This window comes from Exophiala oligosperma (assembly GCF_000835515.1).
Source record: "Exophiala oligosperma strain CBS 72588 unplaced genomic scaffold supercont1.4, whole genome shotgun sequence".
NCBI lineage: Eukaryota > Fungi > Ascomycota > Eurotiomycetes > Chaetothyriales > Herpotrichiellaceae > Exophiala > Exophiala oligosperma.
Genome location: NW_015622821.1, coordinates 1,190,728 through 1,203,235, shown reverse-complemented (window position 1 = coordinate 1,203,235; position 12,508 = coordinate 1,190,728). Strand labels below are relative to the sequence as shown.

General features: G+C 50.5%; 4 protein-coding genes across 6 annotated transcripts; 2 read left to right on the top strand and 2 right to left on the bottom strand.

The window, feature by feature from the left end:
- Positions 1 to 2,624: 2,624 nt before the first annotated feature.
- On the top strand, positions 2,625 to 4,127 carry PV06_04564 (uncharacterized protein). The gene is made up of 2 exons (XM_016405475.1): positions 2,625 to 3,024; positions 3,073 to 4,127. Exons 1-2 carry the CDS (start codon positions 2,628 to 2,630, stop codon positions 3,951 to 3,953), a joined length of 1,278 nt encoding a protein of 425 aa, XP_016263681.1. The 5' UTR covers positions 2,625 to 2,627; the 3' UTR covers positions 3,954 to 4,127.
- Positions 4,128 to 4,254: 127 nt separating this feature from the next.
- On the top strand, positions 4,255 to 5,935 carry PV06_04563 (uncharacterized protein). The gene has a single exon (XM_016405474.1). It carries the CDS (start codon positions 4,397 to 4,399, stop codon positions 5,201 to 5,203), a length of 807 nt encoding a protein of 268 aa, XP_016263680.1. The 5' UTR covers positions 4,255 to 4,396; the 3' UTR covers positions 5,204 to 5,935.
- PV06_04562 (alpha,alpha-trehalose-phosphate synthase [UDP-forming]) lies at positions 5,884 to 8,642 on the bottom strand. 3 transcript variants are annotated; one of them, XM_016405471.1, is made up of 4 exons: positions 7,735 to 8,642; positions 6,944 to 7,687; positions 6,557 to 6,896; positions 5,884 to 6,505 (listed from the first exon to the last, which is right to left on the bottom strand). In XM_016405471.1, exons 1-4 carry the CDS (start codon positions 8,039 to 8,041, stop codon positions 6,265 to 6,267), a joined length of 1,632 nt encoding a protein of 543 aa, XP_016263677.1. In that variant the 5' UTR covers positions 8,042 to 8,642; the 3' UTR covers positions 5,884 to 6,264. The 3 variants fall into 3 exon arrangements, with proteins under 3 accessions (XP_016263677.1, XP_016263679.1, XP_016263678.1); XM_016405473.1 differs by having other exon boundaries at positions 6,944 to 8,642; XM_016405472.1 differs by having other exon boundaries at positions 5,884 to 6,896.
- A 246-nt stretch (positions 8,643 to 8,888) lies between these two features.
- Positions 8,889 to 11,866, bottom strand: PV06_04561 (uncharacterized protein). The gene is made up of 2 exons (XM_016405470.1): positions 9,453 to 11,866; positions 8,889 to 9,398 (listed from the first exon to the last, which is right to left on the bottom strand). Exons 1-2 carry the CDS (start codon positions 11,641 to 11,643, stop codon positions 9,298 to 9,300), a joined length of 2,292 nt encoding a protein of 763 aa, XP_016263676.1. The 5' UTR covers positions 11,644 to 11,866; the 3' UTR covers positions 8,889 to 9,297.
- Between the last annotated feature and the right edge of the window lie 642 nt (positions 11,867 to 12,508).

Below are 12,508 nucleotides of genomic sequence, written 5' to 3'. Positions count from 1 at the left end.
GGGAGTAAGTAAGACCTTGTCCGATAAGGACTGAACGATGGTTTGGCGCCCAAATCCGACTTGTCTGATAGTTTCTCTCAGACTCTACTGAGTGATTACTCGTAGCCTATAGGGGAATCGGATTGTAACCGAACGGAATACATCATTGATAAGGAATGACAAGCTTTGGTACTACAAAGGCGGTGGTCACGACGATCGGCCCACCCATGCCGGGGTACTCAGTAGGTAGACGTCTACTTGTATCTACAGTATCAGGTATTTTCCGAACGGATATCATCAAGGGTCATTTCCTTCGGGATAAGGATAGACGCTGAGAGCAGTGGTGGGTGGATTTGGCCGACGGCGCCCCCGGGGGCCACGGCCACGAAGACGTTTGTTGATAACGGGGTTGATATAGATATGGAGATACATACATCTATATATATGTCTGTATGTGTCTATGTGTACGATAGAAATCTAGAACCTATAGATCTTTTGATTCATAGTGTGGGTATTTCTTATGACAAGATGGCTCAAATCCTTCGCCAACGTGTTGTAGCGTCCAAACAACACCTAAAAACCAAAATAGAAAGCCATTCTCATCTTTCGGGTTGGAAACTCCCTAAACAAACAACCACTTTTGCCGACGAAGGAACTTGGTCCAATATCGACTCGGACGTGACGCCACTAGAACGTCGGACTTGGGGGTCATTCGAGGTTGCCGGGTTTTGGTTCAGTGACGCCCTCAACGCCCAAGGTTGGGAAGGTCCTGCTTCAATCATTCAAGGAGGCTTGACGTGGAGGGAAGCCTTGTATCTTCGTACGTCGTCACCACCATCACCGCCTTCCACGTCCACATACATGCTGACAGTTTTGATAGCTCTGCTCGGAGGCTTGACTGACACGATCCCCCTGGTACTCAATGGTGTCATCGGAGCACATTATCACATTCCATTCCCGGTGGCCATTAGAGCGTCGTGTGGCTTTTATTTTGCCCGATTCGCAGTCATTATTCGAATGGCGACGGCGATGTTTTGGCACGGTAAGGTGTACACATCTGAGTGTCAGTTGGTCAGCATTGTCTAACGTCGAACCTCAGCCATTCAAACTTGGACCGGTAGTTTGGCCATGTTCCAATGTATTAGAGCCATTTGGCCATCATTTCTCGACATTCCCAACACCATTCCCGAAAGCATGGGGGTCACCACGAATCAAATGGTGGCCCATTTGGTTTTTTGGTCGATACAATTCCCGATCCTGCTGACTCCTCCTCACAAACTTCGTTGGTTCTTTGTCTTCAAAATCTTCATCGTCTTGACCGTTTCTACGGCTGTCGTCATTGCCATGACCAAAAAGGCGAATGGGGTGGGCAGAATTTGGGATCAGGAATATTCAATATCAGGATCCGCTCGATCCTGGCGAATCCTCAACAACTATTCCAGTCAGTGTGGGGGTTGGGCGACCATGGCCACCAACATCCCTGACTTTACCCGATACATGAAACGGAAGAGAGGAGTCGGTCTTCAAGCGTTGATGCTACCCTTCATCAACGTCCTCATGGCAATGTACGGCACCATCTCCACCAGTTGTGCCAAAGTCGTCTACGGTGAATTCATCTGGGATCCGTTGGAATTGGCTTCGCATTGGCACGGTCCTTGGGGCCGGTGTGGTGCCTTTTTCGTCGGTCTGTGTTGGATCGTAGCTCAGATCGGTACCAACTTGACGGCAAATGTGGTTTCCTGTTCCAATGATATGACCAACCTGTTTCCCAAATATATCAACATACGTCGAGGGATTATGATTACCACAATCATCAGTGGCTGGGTAATGGTACCGTGGAAGATCGTCCATTCCGCTTCGTCCCTCTTGACCTTCATCTCCAGTCTCTCTATCTTCCTCGCCCCCATCGCGGCTCTTCTAGCCGTGGATTATTGGATCGTCAAGAAGAGGAATTACGACGTGCCTGGGCTGTACCGACGACGGGGTCGTTATCGGTACCACCGCGGATTCAACTGGCGGGCCGTCATCTGCTTTCTCATCTCAGTTCCTCCAAACCTACCAGGCCTTGCCAACGCTGTCAACTCCCACATCCAACTCAGCCCGGGCATCCTACATATCTGGGACATGAACTACCTCTGGGGATTTGGCAGTACTGCTGTCGTCTACTACACCCTTAACAAATTCTTCCCTGCCAAAGAAACTCTACTCGATGAACCCATCACCGAGGATTTCATCTACCTCAACGGATTCGAATACATCAATGACGGAGTGCATGATCCGAGCAAGACCGACAAAGGTATCATCGAGGCAGACGTGAAAGCACAAGCGATTTAGACGAGGTGGCGAGGTTAGAGGATCGGTGATGTGTAGAGAGTGCTTTCATGAGTAGAGTCTCTAGAGAGAAGATAGACTACCTACCTTACCTAGAAAAGTATTGAGAGCCTGTTGTCAAGCCGTTCTCAAATATTGGGACATAAAGAAAATAATGAAGTGCCCGATGCCTTTGACGCAACTTCATCGAAATAGTGGCCGGTGTTCACACAGGGCGGCGTCAGTCTCATCCCAAAGCAGGGTAAGTCAACTTGGCATCTGCCCTAGAGCTGCAGGCACGATCGGGCGGCGCGTTCAACTGTATGAGCCAGTATCTAATGCAACACTCACATTTGCAAGCACGCCTCACTATCAGCAGTCCTCTACCACCTTCACCAAAGTCATATCTTCCCCGACGCAGATTTCCCTATCCTCTCCAGACACATCATCTCATAATGCCTAAACAGCATGATCCAGAAGCCATCTCCAATTTCCTGGCCGAACAACGAGACGAAGCCCCAGTAGAACTACAACACACCTTTCTTACATTCGAGGATCTATGGGACAGAAAGCTATGGCATCAGTTGACGGACACTCTGTTAGAATACTTCTCCAATCCCGAGACTGCCTCTCAAAGATTGTCCATCTACAATACCTTCATCATCAGTTTCGCCGACAAGATCAATCAGCTGAAACTGGTCAAGTTAGCTTTGGGTGCATCCGCGCAGATCACAGGTACACCTTCTCTCAAGCCATTTCAAGGAAATCGCTAATCCCCTCTAGATGACAATGAACGAAGTCAATTCCTCCAGACACTTGCCACAAGAGTAGACAAACCAGATTCGGAAGACGCACATGTCTACACCATCACCGAACTTGCCAGCGTCTATCTGCGATTAGGCGAGAAATCGAAAGCCAGGGAACAATTGGACAAGGCACAAAAGACCCTGGACCAATTCGATTTCGTCGAGAACATCGTTCATGCAGCCTTCTACCGAGTCAACGCCGACTACTTTCAAACCGAAGGTGACTACACCTCTTATTATCGAAACTCCCTGCTCTACCTCGCCTGCACCGAGGAGGAAGAGTTGACAAAAGAGGAACAACAACATAGAGCCTACGATTTGGCGATCGCTGCGCTTGTGTCAGATACTATTCACAACTTTGGCGAGCTACTATTGCACCCTATCCTCAACGTCCTAGAATCGCCACATCCACAATCATGGCTGCGAGATCTGGTATTTGCTTTCAACCGCGGAGATCTAGCAGCATTTGACAAGATGTCCAATAATTTGAGCAAAGATCCGATCCTGGAGTCACACCGACTTTTCTTATGGCAGAAGATCAACTTGGCTGCACTGACGGAACTGGTGTTTAAGCGACCGCCTCATGATCGTGCCATGACATTCAAGACCATCAGCCAAGAGACCAAGGTCCAGCCCGATGAGATTGAACACTTGATCATGAAAGCGCTGAGCTTGGGACTGCTGCGAGGAAAGATTGATCAGGTAGCTGGCATTGCAAAGATCAACTGGGTACAACCTAAAGTCCTGGGTCAAGACCAGATCGAAGGTATGAGGCACCGCCTCAAGGAATGGGACAGCAATGTCAACGATCTGGGCCATTGGATAGAAGGCGTTGGCAAGGATGTATGGGCTGCTTAAAGGATATGTTTCCTCTTACGGGCATAACGAATGGTGTTATGGCGGGTGAATGGCGTGTTTCTGCATCACTAGCAGCCTTGCAGACCTAAAATGTAGAATACTAGAAGCAATTAATGCAGCCCGACTTTCCAGAATATATACACCACCTCGAATAATTGCTCGAGGATGGAGAGCTGTGGTTTGATATTGATACTCGGTCCGCTCGTACACCCTATGCTCTCGGAAACGGCCTAAACCAACACGAGCAAGATACTCCACATACTCTCCCTTGCTCTCTGCGCTTCAAAATTTTGGCAGTGCACGACAACCTCGAGCTCCAGTATCCTGCAATCTACGATTCAACGGCAGAACCCCAACTTCGTGCAGCCTGTGTACTTGTACTTGTGTTCATTTTATCTGCTAGAGTTTTCAAGGTCTCACATGTACATGCAACTACAACCACGATGAATTCTGTCTCAACGACCTGGTTTCGAGCGTGCCGGGCACCATGTCGCAACATTGTCCCGACGTGCTCGTCGTCGTCATCAAAGATGACGAGCTTCTCGGTGTCGAGAGCACCTCAGAGAATAAGAGCTCCTCATTCTCGACAACAAGTCACATGTTTTTCCTCACTACGATCAGTCCGCGAAGCTCAACGTGTCCATGATGATGCACCTTTTCCACGCGCGTCCGCCGCCGCAGCTCGACCCTCCCCTGACCTCTCCTCTCCAGCGACCACGACCGGGTCGATACCATTGTCGGGCGGTACGCCTTCCAACTCCACCGTCTCGGATACACAGGCTCCGAAGGAGGAACAAAACGACGCCACGAAGAAGACGCCCGCAAAAGGTCACACCATGGTAGGCAGGGTGTCTCGAGTCGGCACCATGAACAAGACGGTCCGAGTCAGCCGTACGGTGCAAGTTTGGGATAGACATTTACAGAAGTATTACAAACGGAAAGCCCACGACATGGTCCACGACCCCGACAACACCTTGAACGAAGGTGACGTGGTCGAGTACGGCGGCGCCGAGACCAGACGAAAGCCTGCGCCGGTCGTCGCCGGCACCCAGATAGAGGGCACCGGCACCGGCACCCGCAAAAACGTCAAGTACGTCGTTCACCAGGTCATCACTCCGTTCGGCCTTCCGGTCGACGTGAGACCTCCGCGCACCGTCGGCAGTCCCAAGGGCCGCTGGGAAGGTACGGCGGGAGAGGTGATCAAGGGCAACGTGCGGCAAAGGGCCCGAGGGAAATCCAAGGCTCATTAAAAGGGAAAGAAAGGTCGAGCTTAACTTCCCCCACCACCACCACCTCCTCCTCCTCCACCACCCAAGAGGACGAAGAGAAGGGAAAAGACGGACGCAAACCTGTTTCCATCGGGATTGTTTGCATCGCGCAGCGTCACCGAAGATATCGATCTGACCAGGCCTGAACCGGTCATTCTCCCGACGACTCAGTGCGCCGTAGCACACTTCCCGACTTCTTCCAGCAAGTTCTGGCTCGCAAATCCTCGGGAGGCCTAATCGACAATGTGCAGAAATGGATCCGGAGCCCTTCCCATGTGTCTTGTCTGGTCTTGTGCTAGGGCGAAGACTAGATCCCCCTCAACGACTGTTCCCTTTTGGCCCAGTAACGTCGTCCTCTACCTCTCGTAGGGTTCAGGATTCAGGTTGAGTCTCTCCAGACACATATGGTTTCCTCAGAACTGGTCCGTCATGATCTCTGTCACCCTCACCATAACCATGGCTACGGTCCACACCTATCCCCCGGGGGGGGATTCAATGACGAAGAATGGTGGCAAAGTGGGAAAGAGTCCTTTTTCGCCAGACAAGCTTGCCTGGTCGAGGACTCACTCTTTGGACGTCCATGAAAGAATTTAAGCCCGTGAGTTGTGTTGGCCGCCATTGGGTGGGAGGAAACAATGTACTCGTACGGACCGTTGAACATTCTTCGGTGTAAAATATATATACATACATACATCTAAAGTCCTATTTTCTGGCTGTCTCTCGTCTTCTTTTTTCTTCTAACTGGTTAGGATGAAAGGTAGTCAGGCTGATGACTACCTACTCGTACCGAATTCTCCTCGAGGTGAATCGACAACTCTTGGCTGTAGGCTGTATTCCATTTACTAGCAGTCAACATTTGTACTCTGAGAATGCCGAATGTATTCAAATATGCTTCTACATGATGCAGCCCTCATTGCAGACAAACGACCCAATGCGATGCATCCAGGGTCGAATCTCCCTGTCTATGATTCAATCCTAGTCTTCGCACCGTCCGGCCGATGCGGTCTAAAATCCCTAGCATAATAGTCCCTGTTGTGGCGCATTTATGCAGTCCTTGATCTGACCGACAGTTCAGCCTGCTCGGGGACGTCGTCTGCCTTCTTGCTATCGACCCCGTCTGCCTGGCTCTGTTTGGAACCTGCATCTACTTTCTCGGGTTCAGTGGTCTGGGGGATACCTTGTGCTTGTGGTCGTATCAACGATGCTCGCCTCGCCTTCAGCTTCTTTTCACCTTGCGCAGATATTCTCGTCAGTTCTGCCACAAATGATTGACCCCAAAAAGCACTGATGGCGGCAATTAGCAAAAGATCGGACGAAGGTCGGCAGCACGTTTACCTAGTATACTTGGAAACATATTTGTGCAATTTGGCGTAATTGATGGCACGGTGTTCGGGACTCATGGTAACGGCTTCTTGGATAGCGCCCGCCAGTTCTTCCGTGTTCCATGGGTTCACCAAAATACTACCGTTCAAGCTCTGGGCGGCACCAGCGAACTCGGATAAAATGAGGGAGCCATGTCTGCTCTCCTGTGTTGCAATGTACTCGAATGAGACCAGATTCATGCCATCTCGAGTAGACGAGACGAGGCAGACATCAGAGACGGCGTAAAGGGCTATCAGTTCATCGAAATTGACAGATTTGTGCATGAAGTGTATGGGCATGAATTCCACGGTCCCTGACTCATGTTAGCTCATTGATGCAAGAACGACAACAAGAACTTACCGAATTTGCCGTTGATTCGCCCGACCAGCTCATTGACCACAGCTCGCAGATTTTGATACTCTTCAACATCTTGTCGGCTGGGTACCGCAACCTGAACCAACACAACCTTCCCAATCCACTCGGGATGATCGGTGAGGAAGACTTCCAACGCGTGAAGTTTTTGAGGAACACCCTTGATGTAGTCAAGACGATCCACTCCCACAATCAGCTTGATTCCTTTGAACTTCTCCTCCAAGACCTGTATCCGCTTCTGAACTTTCTCCTTCTTGAGGCCTTCTGTGAACTTTTCAGGATCGATACCGATGGGGAAGGCACCAACGGTGACCACTTTGCCTTCGAACTCTACACCATTTGGCGTTGTTGTCAATCCTAGAATTCGAGAACAGCTGCTGAGGAAATGCCGCGCATAGTCGTAGGTATGGAAGCCGATCAAGTCGCAGTGGAGAACGCCTAGGAGGATTTCATTCCGTACGGGGAGAATTCTGTAGATCTCGCTCGAGGGAAAAGGGGTGTGCAGGAAAAAGCCGATCTTCACGTTCGATTTGGAGGTGCCGATCTCCTCCCGGAGCATTTGTGGTAGAAGCATCAAATGATAGTCGTGAATCCAGACGAGATCACCATCTTGGACCTCTTCTGCGACCGTACGAGCAAACAAGCGATTGGCTTCGGTGTAGGCGTTCCAGGCCGACTCGTCGAAGGTTATCTCACCCGGATGATAGTGGAACAATGGCCACATGATAGAATCTGGGCGCAGTCAGTTAACATGACGCAGAGGTATTCCAAGGACTCACTGGAAAAGCCATTGTAGTGTCTGTCTGCTAGTTCGTCGTCCATGAATACGGGGACGGCGTTGAACTCATCCTTCAATTTGGAAGTTACATCTTCGATCTCATCCTGAGGAACCTCTAAGCCTGGCCAACCATACCATTGAAATGTGGTAGTTTTCGCCAGGCCACTGAGGCCTGTGACGAGCCCGCCGGAGGACATTGAAAAATCATACTTCCCGTCAGCAGACCGCTTGATGGTAATTGGGAGACGATTAGAGATCAGCAGTAATCGAGATTCCGCTTTGGGAGCTTCTTCTGTGGCAGATGGCATATTGACTTTAAGGGCTGAAAAGAGTGGTCAAGCCGGGAGGGGACAGACTGATGTGAATCGGTGGCAGAGTTAGCCTAGTTCGTGTCGAGAAACCTTGGCTGTGCGTAGAATGACTAGAATGGTGATGTACGAGTGAGTACAAGGGTATAAGGGTCGTTGCGAGACACTGTGATGTGAGGTGAGCAGTGAGTTACGGGTTGAAATTGGGCCCGGCTAGAGGGGTGCTATGTAGCAGAACCTGGGTCGAGTTATTCGGCTGGAATATTGCGATTCGGGAGTCACAGGGCTGGTGGTCGTGGCAGTGTGTCTCTACTACTGGAATAGAGTCGATTCGTGTGACAGCAATTGTCCTGAGAAAGCGTTGTTAAATGGAGGGGTCAGATGTATGGAATCAAGGGAGTGAAGTGCTTCAATGGAGATGGAACCAGCCAGAGGGAGGGTTTGCTGGCTAGAAGACGATGGAAAGCCCAACCAGGGCAGGAATGAGGTTGAAGAAAGCTCGATGGTTCCAAAAGCCCGTGTGAGGCCAAGGACTGAATTGGTTGGTCAATTGGAAGGGAGGAAGTTCTTCCCTGATTCCTGCGTCGAATGTGTTTTTGTTCCTTGGACTGACAACGTTGTTCTCCCGTTGCATGTGGGAAAACGGCGTTGGGCTAAGAATTACTGGTGGTGAAGATTGTGCCGTGGTATGATGGTACGTCAGACCCTCCACTTTGGCGCCGGAACACTCCTCCGAGTCCTACATAGAACATTTTGCCATAGACACACATCTACAGTATAATAACGGGTACGGAGTAGTCGACCTCGATGCATTACAGAAAGGACGCAGTACTCATATAGGTAGACATGACAGAAAAATGCCATCGTTCGGCGTTTTGGGATATCGTATCTATCGGCTGTGTCGCCACAAACTTCTCGAGTTGGACAAGCCACCCAGCTACACACTAATGCAGACATGGCTCCTTCACCGAGCTTCTGACTCTCAACACCCTTACGCTCACAACAATAACAATATCCCATGCAGTCCACATCCCACCTTCGCAGTGTTACAAAGGAAAAAAAATCAGAACCAAATTCATGCTAAAGATCGATTTTTGATCGTCATGAAGCCTTGTATGTCTCATAAGTTCATCAGTCATCCGGTCGGATCTCGTTAGGAAACATAGCATAATCAGTGAGTGGTGTCGTGGCAAATGCTCCATCGCTCGTTATAACTGCAAGTCAAGTGGTTCATTATAGCCGTAAGTGCGTCAGCGTTAGTTCGCTCGAATGACAAGTTTGGCCAAAAACTTGTTTGATAGCGAATCGAAATCTTTACGGTCAAATTTCGCGTTAGGTCGTCCTCGTAGATAGTTTTCTAGGGATGACAGTTAGTGGGAGAATAGAATACCAGGGCTTCTCTTCAACTCACCGTATCTCGTAACATGTTCACGAACTTCGGTCATGGTACTGCACACATCGGGATTTGATGCCAGAAGGGTATGGTGCTTCGTCGTGTCCCATTCCAAGAAAGATGGCAGCTTCTGCGAGATGGCTTGGAAGAGCCCAACCACGACACCAACGGGAGTCGTCTCCATATCGTTGCAGAATCTGTCCACGGACACCTGGTCAGGGACCCGATAGTTGCAGTCAAATTGCATGCACTCCCACACAGCCAGCAAAACCGAGGCGAGAATGAAAATCGTAGGCCAATTTTTGAGCTTGTCGCCACTGTACACACTAGAGTACAGACTTGACAGCTCTTCTAGGACATCTTTGTGGAGCTCGCGCCACATGTCCGCCATCGCGCACTTTATTTGAAAGTTAATCATGACCGGTGCCATGGTCTTGCCATAGAACTTCGAATGGTGTTCGTCAATCTTGCCGACGAAAGCTTCCTCCACCGGCAAGCCTTCGACCATGGTAATGTGAAGCGTCAAGTTGTACGCAAGCATGAGCTTGAGGGCCTTCTTGATAATTTTGGATCCTGTCCTGAAATAGAATCGGTACGCCGTCTTCAACATTTGTGACAAGAAGGGCGTGCCTTCAAAGTAGTCGTCGACGAACTTCTCAAAGGTGCCAGTACCATCGATATGACGATCCAAGTAGTCACTGAGCATGGTTGTGCTGATGCCCTCCATGCCAGCACTGAGTTTCGCAGTAGGAACCTCAAAGCCATCCTCCCGGACAGAACTGGCTTCGATCCAATCCAGCTTCAGGCATGATTCGTCTCTGACGTAGACCTCGCGGGCAGTGACTGGGAGCATATGGCCATAGCCATGAGTGATGAATAATGTTTTTTCGGTGTCCGAGAACCCCTTGATGTTTCCAACCGAGAATCCAAGTGAGATGTGGCGTTCATAATCAAATTTCCAGTCTTTCAAGAAGTACCCAATCTCTTTGATGTCGATACGAGTGCACGGAACTTGCCAAAGGCGAGCATGAGAGGGCTGGCAGCCTGCACAAGGCTCGCCCTTATCACATGTCTTTTTCAGGAATTTACATCGCAGGCATGCTCTCAGTTTCCGGATCTCACTGGCTTGCTTTCTCTGTTCGGGTCGGAGAGGACCCTTTCTTCGTCCAACACGTTTCTCGCCATCTCCTTTTCCAGATTGTGCAGACTTCTTCGTCACCTTGTCAGTTGACTTGGCTGCAATGGGACTTTTCCTGGAGTTCTTGCGTCCAGGGGAGCCAGCAGAACCTTGTGAGCTGGGTGATCGGATGGAGGAGCTCGAGGCTTTTGTAGGAGGGATGGGGATTGGGCGAACGAGTGCGGTAGGGTTCACATTGGTAGCCGGTGCTGAACCATGGTCGATCGACAGGCGATGGGTATGTCCCATATATTCGAAGTCACTGTCGGAGAGTGTGGTCGGGGAGTAGACGGCTTGGGACGGATTCATATCAAGACTGGAGATGAAGTTGGCATTGCTTTGTTCCAAGTCAGAGTATGATGATTCAGATAAGGTCCGATTGTGGACAGTTTGATTTGGGTCAACAAAGAAATGTCGTTCGTATGACTCGAAAGAGGATCGGGGTTCAAGCATGGTCCATCCGTGTTCGTCGCATGAGCTGGGTTGTGACAGAACTTCCAGATGGGAGCCCGTTGGCGAACTCGTCAATTGTTGGTAGGGTGAGACAGCAAGTCCAACATCGGTGGTGTTGTAGCTGATCAGTTCGGTGTGGAAATCAGCCCAATTGTGTGGCATGCCTTCTATGCCCGCCTCGAGAGGAATGTAAGAATGGTCCATGGGCAACGTCGCCGGCAGGGTCGCAGGCTGCGACACGGGAAGCATTCCCAACTGCGAAGGGTGCAACGGGAGGCTGTGGAACTGAGTGTCATAGTGCAGCTCATACTGGTTCTGGTGGTTGGAGTAGTCGACATTTTGTTGTTGCTGTTGAAACCTCCATGTGTCCATCATAGGATGTTCTGCCATTGTTGTCTGTCGAAGTCCATGGTTATTGGTCTGTATGGGTGAAATGTTCCTCCTCGGGTCTGGCCTTGCACCCGTTACTTGGTCCATGTGTAAAGGCCATGCTTGGTTTCGGAAGTATGAGGCACTTCTTGCGTCGAGATCGTAAGCCAGGTCCTCGCTGGTCAAGGCGACATTGACATTGCCTGCCATATTGCAGGATTTGTCAGACGGTCAGCCTTGGATTAATGGTGGTTCGGGAGATGGTCTCGATCGTTCCTGCCGGCCTCGTGAAGCAGGAAAGGTGGAAATGTGACCGTGAGAGGATGTCGAGAGAGACAGCGAGGACGAGAGATACAGAAAGTGACCGCCTCGAGGCCAACACAGTGGAGGATGAGCCTCTGGGTTGAGGCGGGTTGAAGGAGCAAAGAGGCGGTGAGCGGTGCATGCAAGTGATGGAGATGGTCGAATTGGCGGGGACTTGAAAGTGGGAGGAGGAGACGCCACCTACACCGATGGCCCCCGACGTCGACAGGTGAATGGTCAGACCGCCAGAGAGTAGTCCAGTTGCTGCTTGATGACTGGACGGCCAGCCAGGTGGGCACAGCCGTGTCTGCGGCACGTTGGTGATAGGTGATAGGGTAGCGATGTTGGGTGATGGCGACAGGCGCTAGGCTCTAGGCCCAGGGCTTGACGGGCCTCAATGGGCCTCAGTTGACCCAGCACCAGCCCAGAAAATGTCGATGGCCGGACGTCGCCAGACAAACTGTTACCAGTATCCCGTACGAGCACGAATATTTCGTCGCAGAGCTCCTCAGACAACCCGTTCTCCTTGGCGCCGATTTCCGTGCAGATCCAGTGGTTCATTCGGCCTCCGTCTGCCCACACAAAGGGTTTTTGATTCTTGGGGGGTCAACGATGTACGCAAACGAGGAGAGCAACAGGGACCAAGGATCAGTGAGCCTTCAAAAATGAACAGTAAACGAAAGGGACTCTCTCTCCATAATAGGGATCATGAAATACAGTTATCATTCTGCTGCGCCCCCAAGCAACAAGGAACAGAAGAACTTGTGTGCTC

Bases quoted from the DNA above. Each gene is read 5' to 3' on its own strand.
- PV06_04564 (XM_016405475.1), top strand. From the start codon at position 2,628: ATGCAACACTCACATTTGCAAGCACGCCTCACTATCAGCAGTCCTCTA. The intron at 3,025-3,072 runs GTACACCTTCTC...AATCCCCTCTAG, and splicing joins TGCATCCGCGCAGATCACAG to ATGACAATGAACGAAGTCAA.
- PV06_04563 (XM_016405474.1), top strand. From the start codon at position 4,397: ATGAATTCTGTCTCAACGACCTGGTTTCGAGCGTGCCGGGCACCATGT.
- PV06_04562 (XM_016405471.1), bottom strand. From the start codon at position 8,041: ATGCCATCTGCCACAGAAGAAGCTCCCAAAGCGGAATCTCGATTACTG. The intron at 6,897-6,943 runs GTAAGTTCTTGT...AACATGAGTCAG, and splicing joins GCGAATCAACGGCAAATTCG to GGACCGTGGAATTCATGCCC. The intron at 6,506-6,556 runs GTAAACGTGCTG...TGCCGCCATCAG, and splicing joins TATGTTTCCAAGTATACTAG to TGCTTTTTGGGGTCAATCAT.
- PV06_04561 (XM_016405470.1), bottom strand. From the start codon at position 11,643: ATGGCAGGCAATGTCAATGTCGCCTTGACCAGCGAGGACCTGGCTTAC. The intron at 9,399-9,452 runs GTGAGTTGAAGA...TGTCATCCCTAG, and splicing joins TGAACATGTTACGAGATACG to AAAACTATCTACGAGGACGA.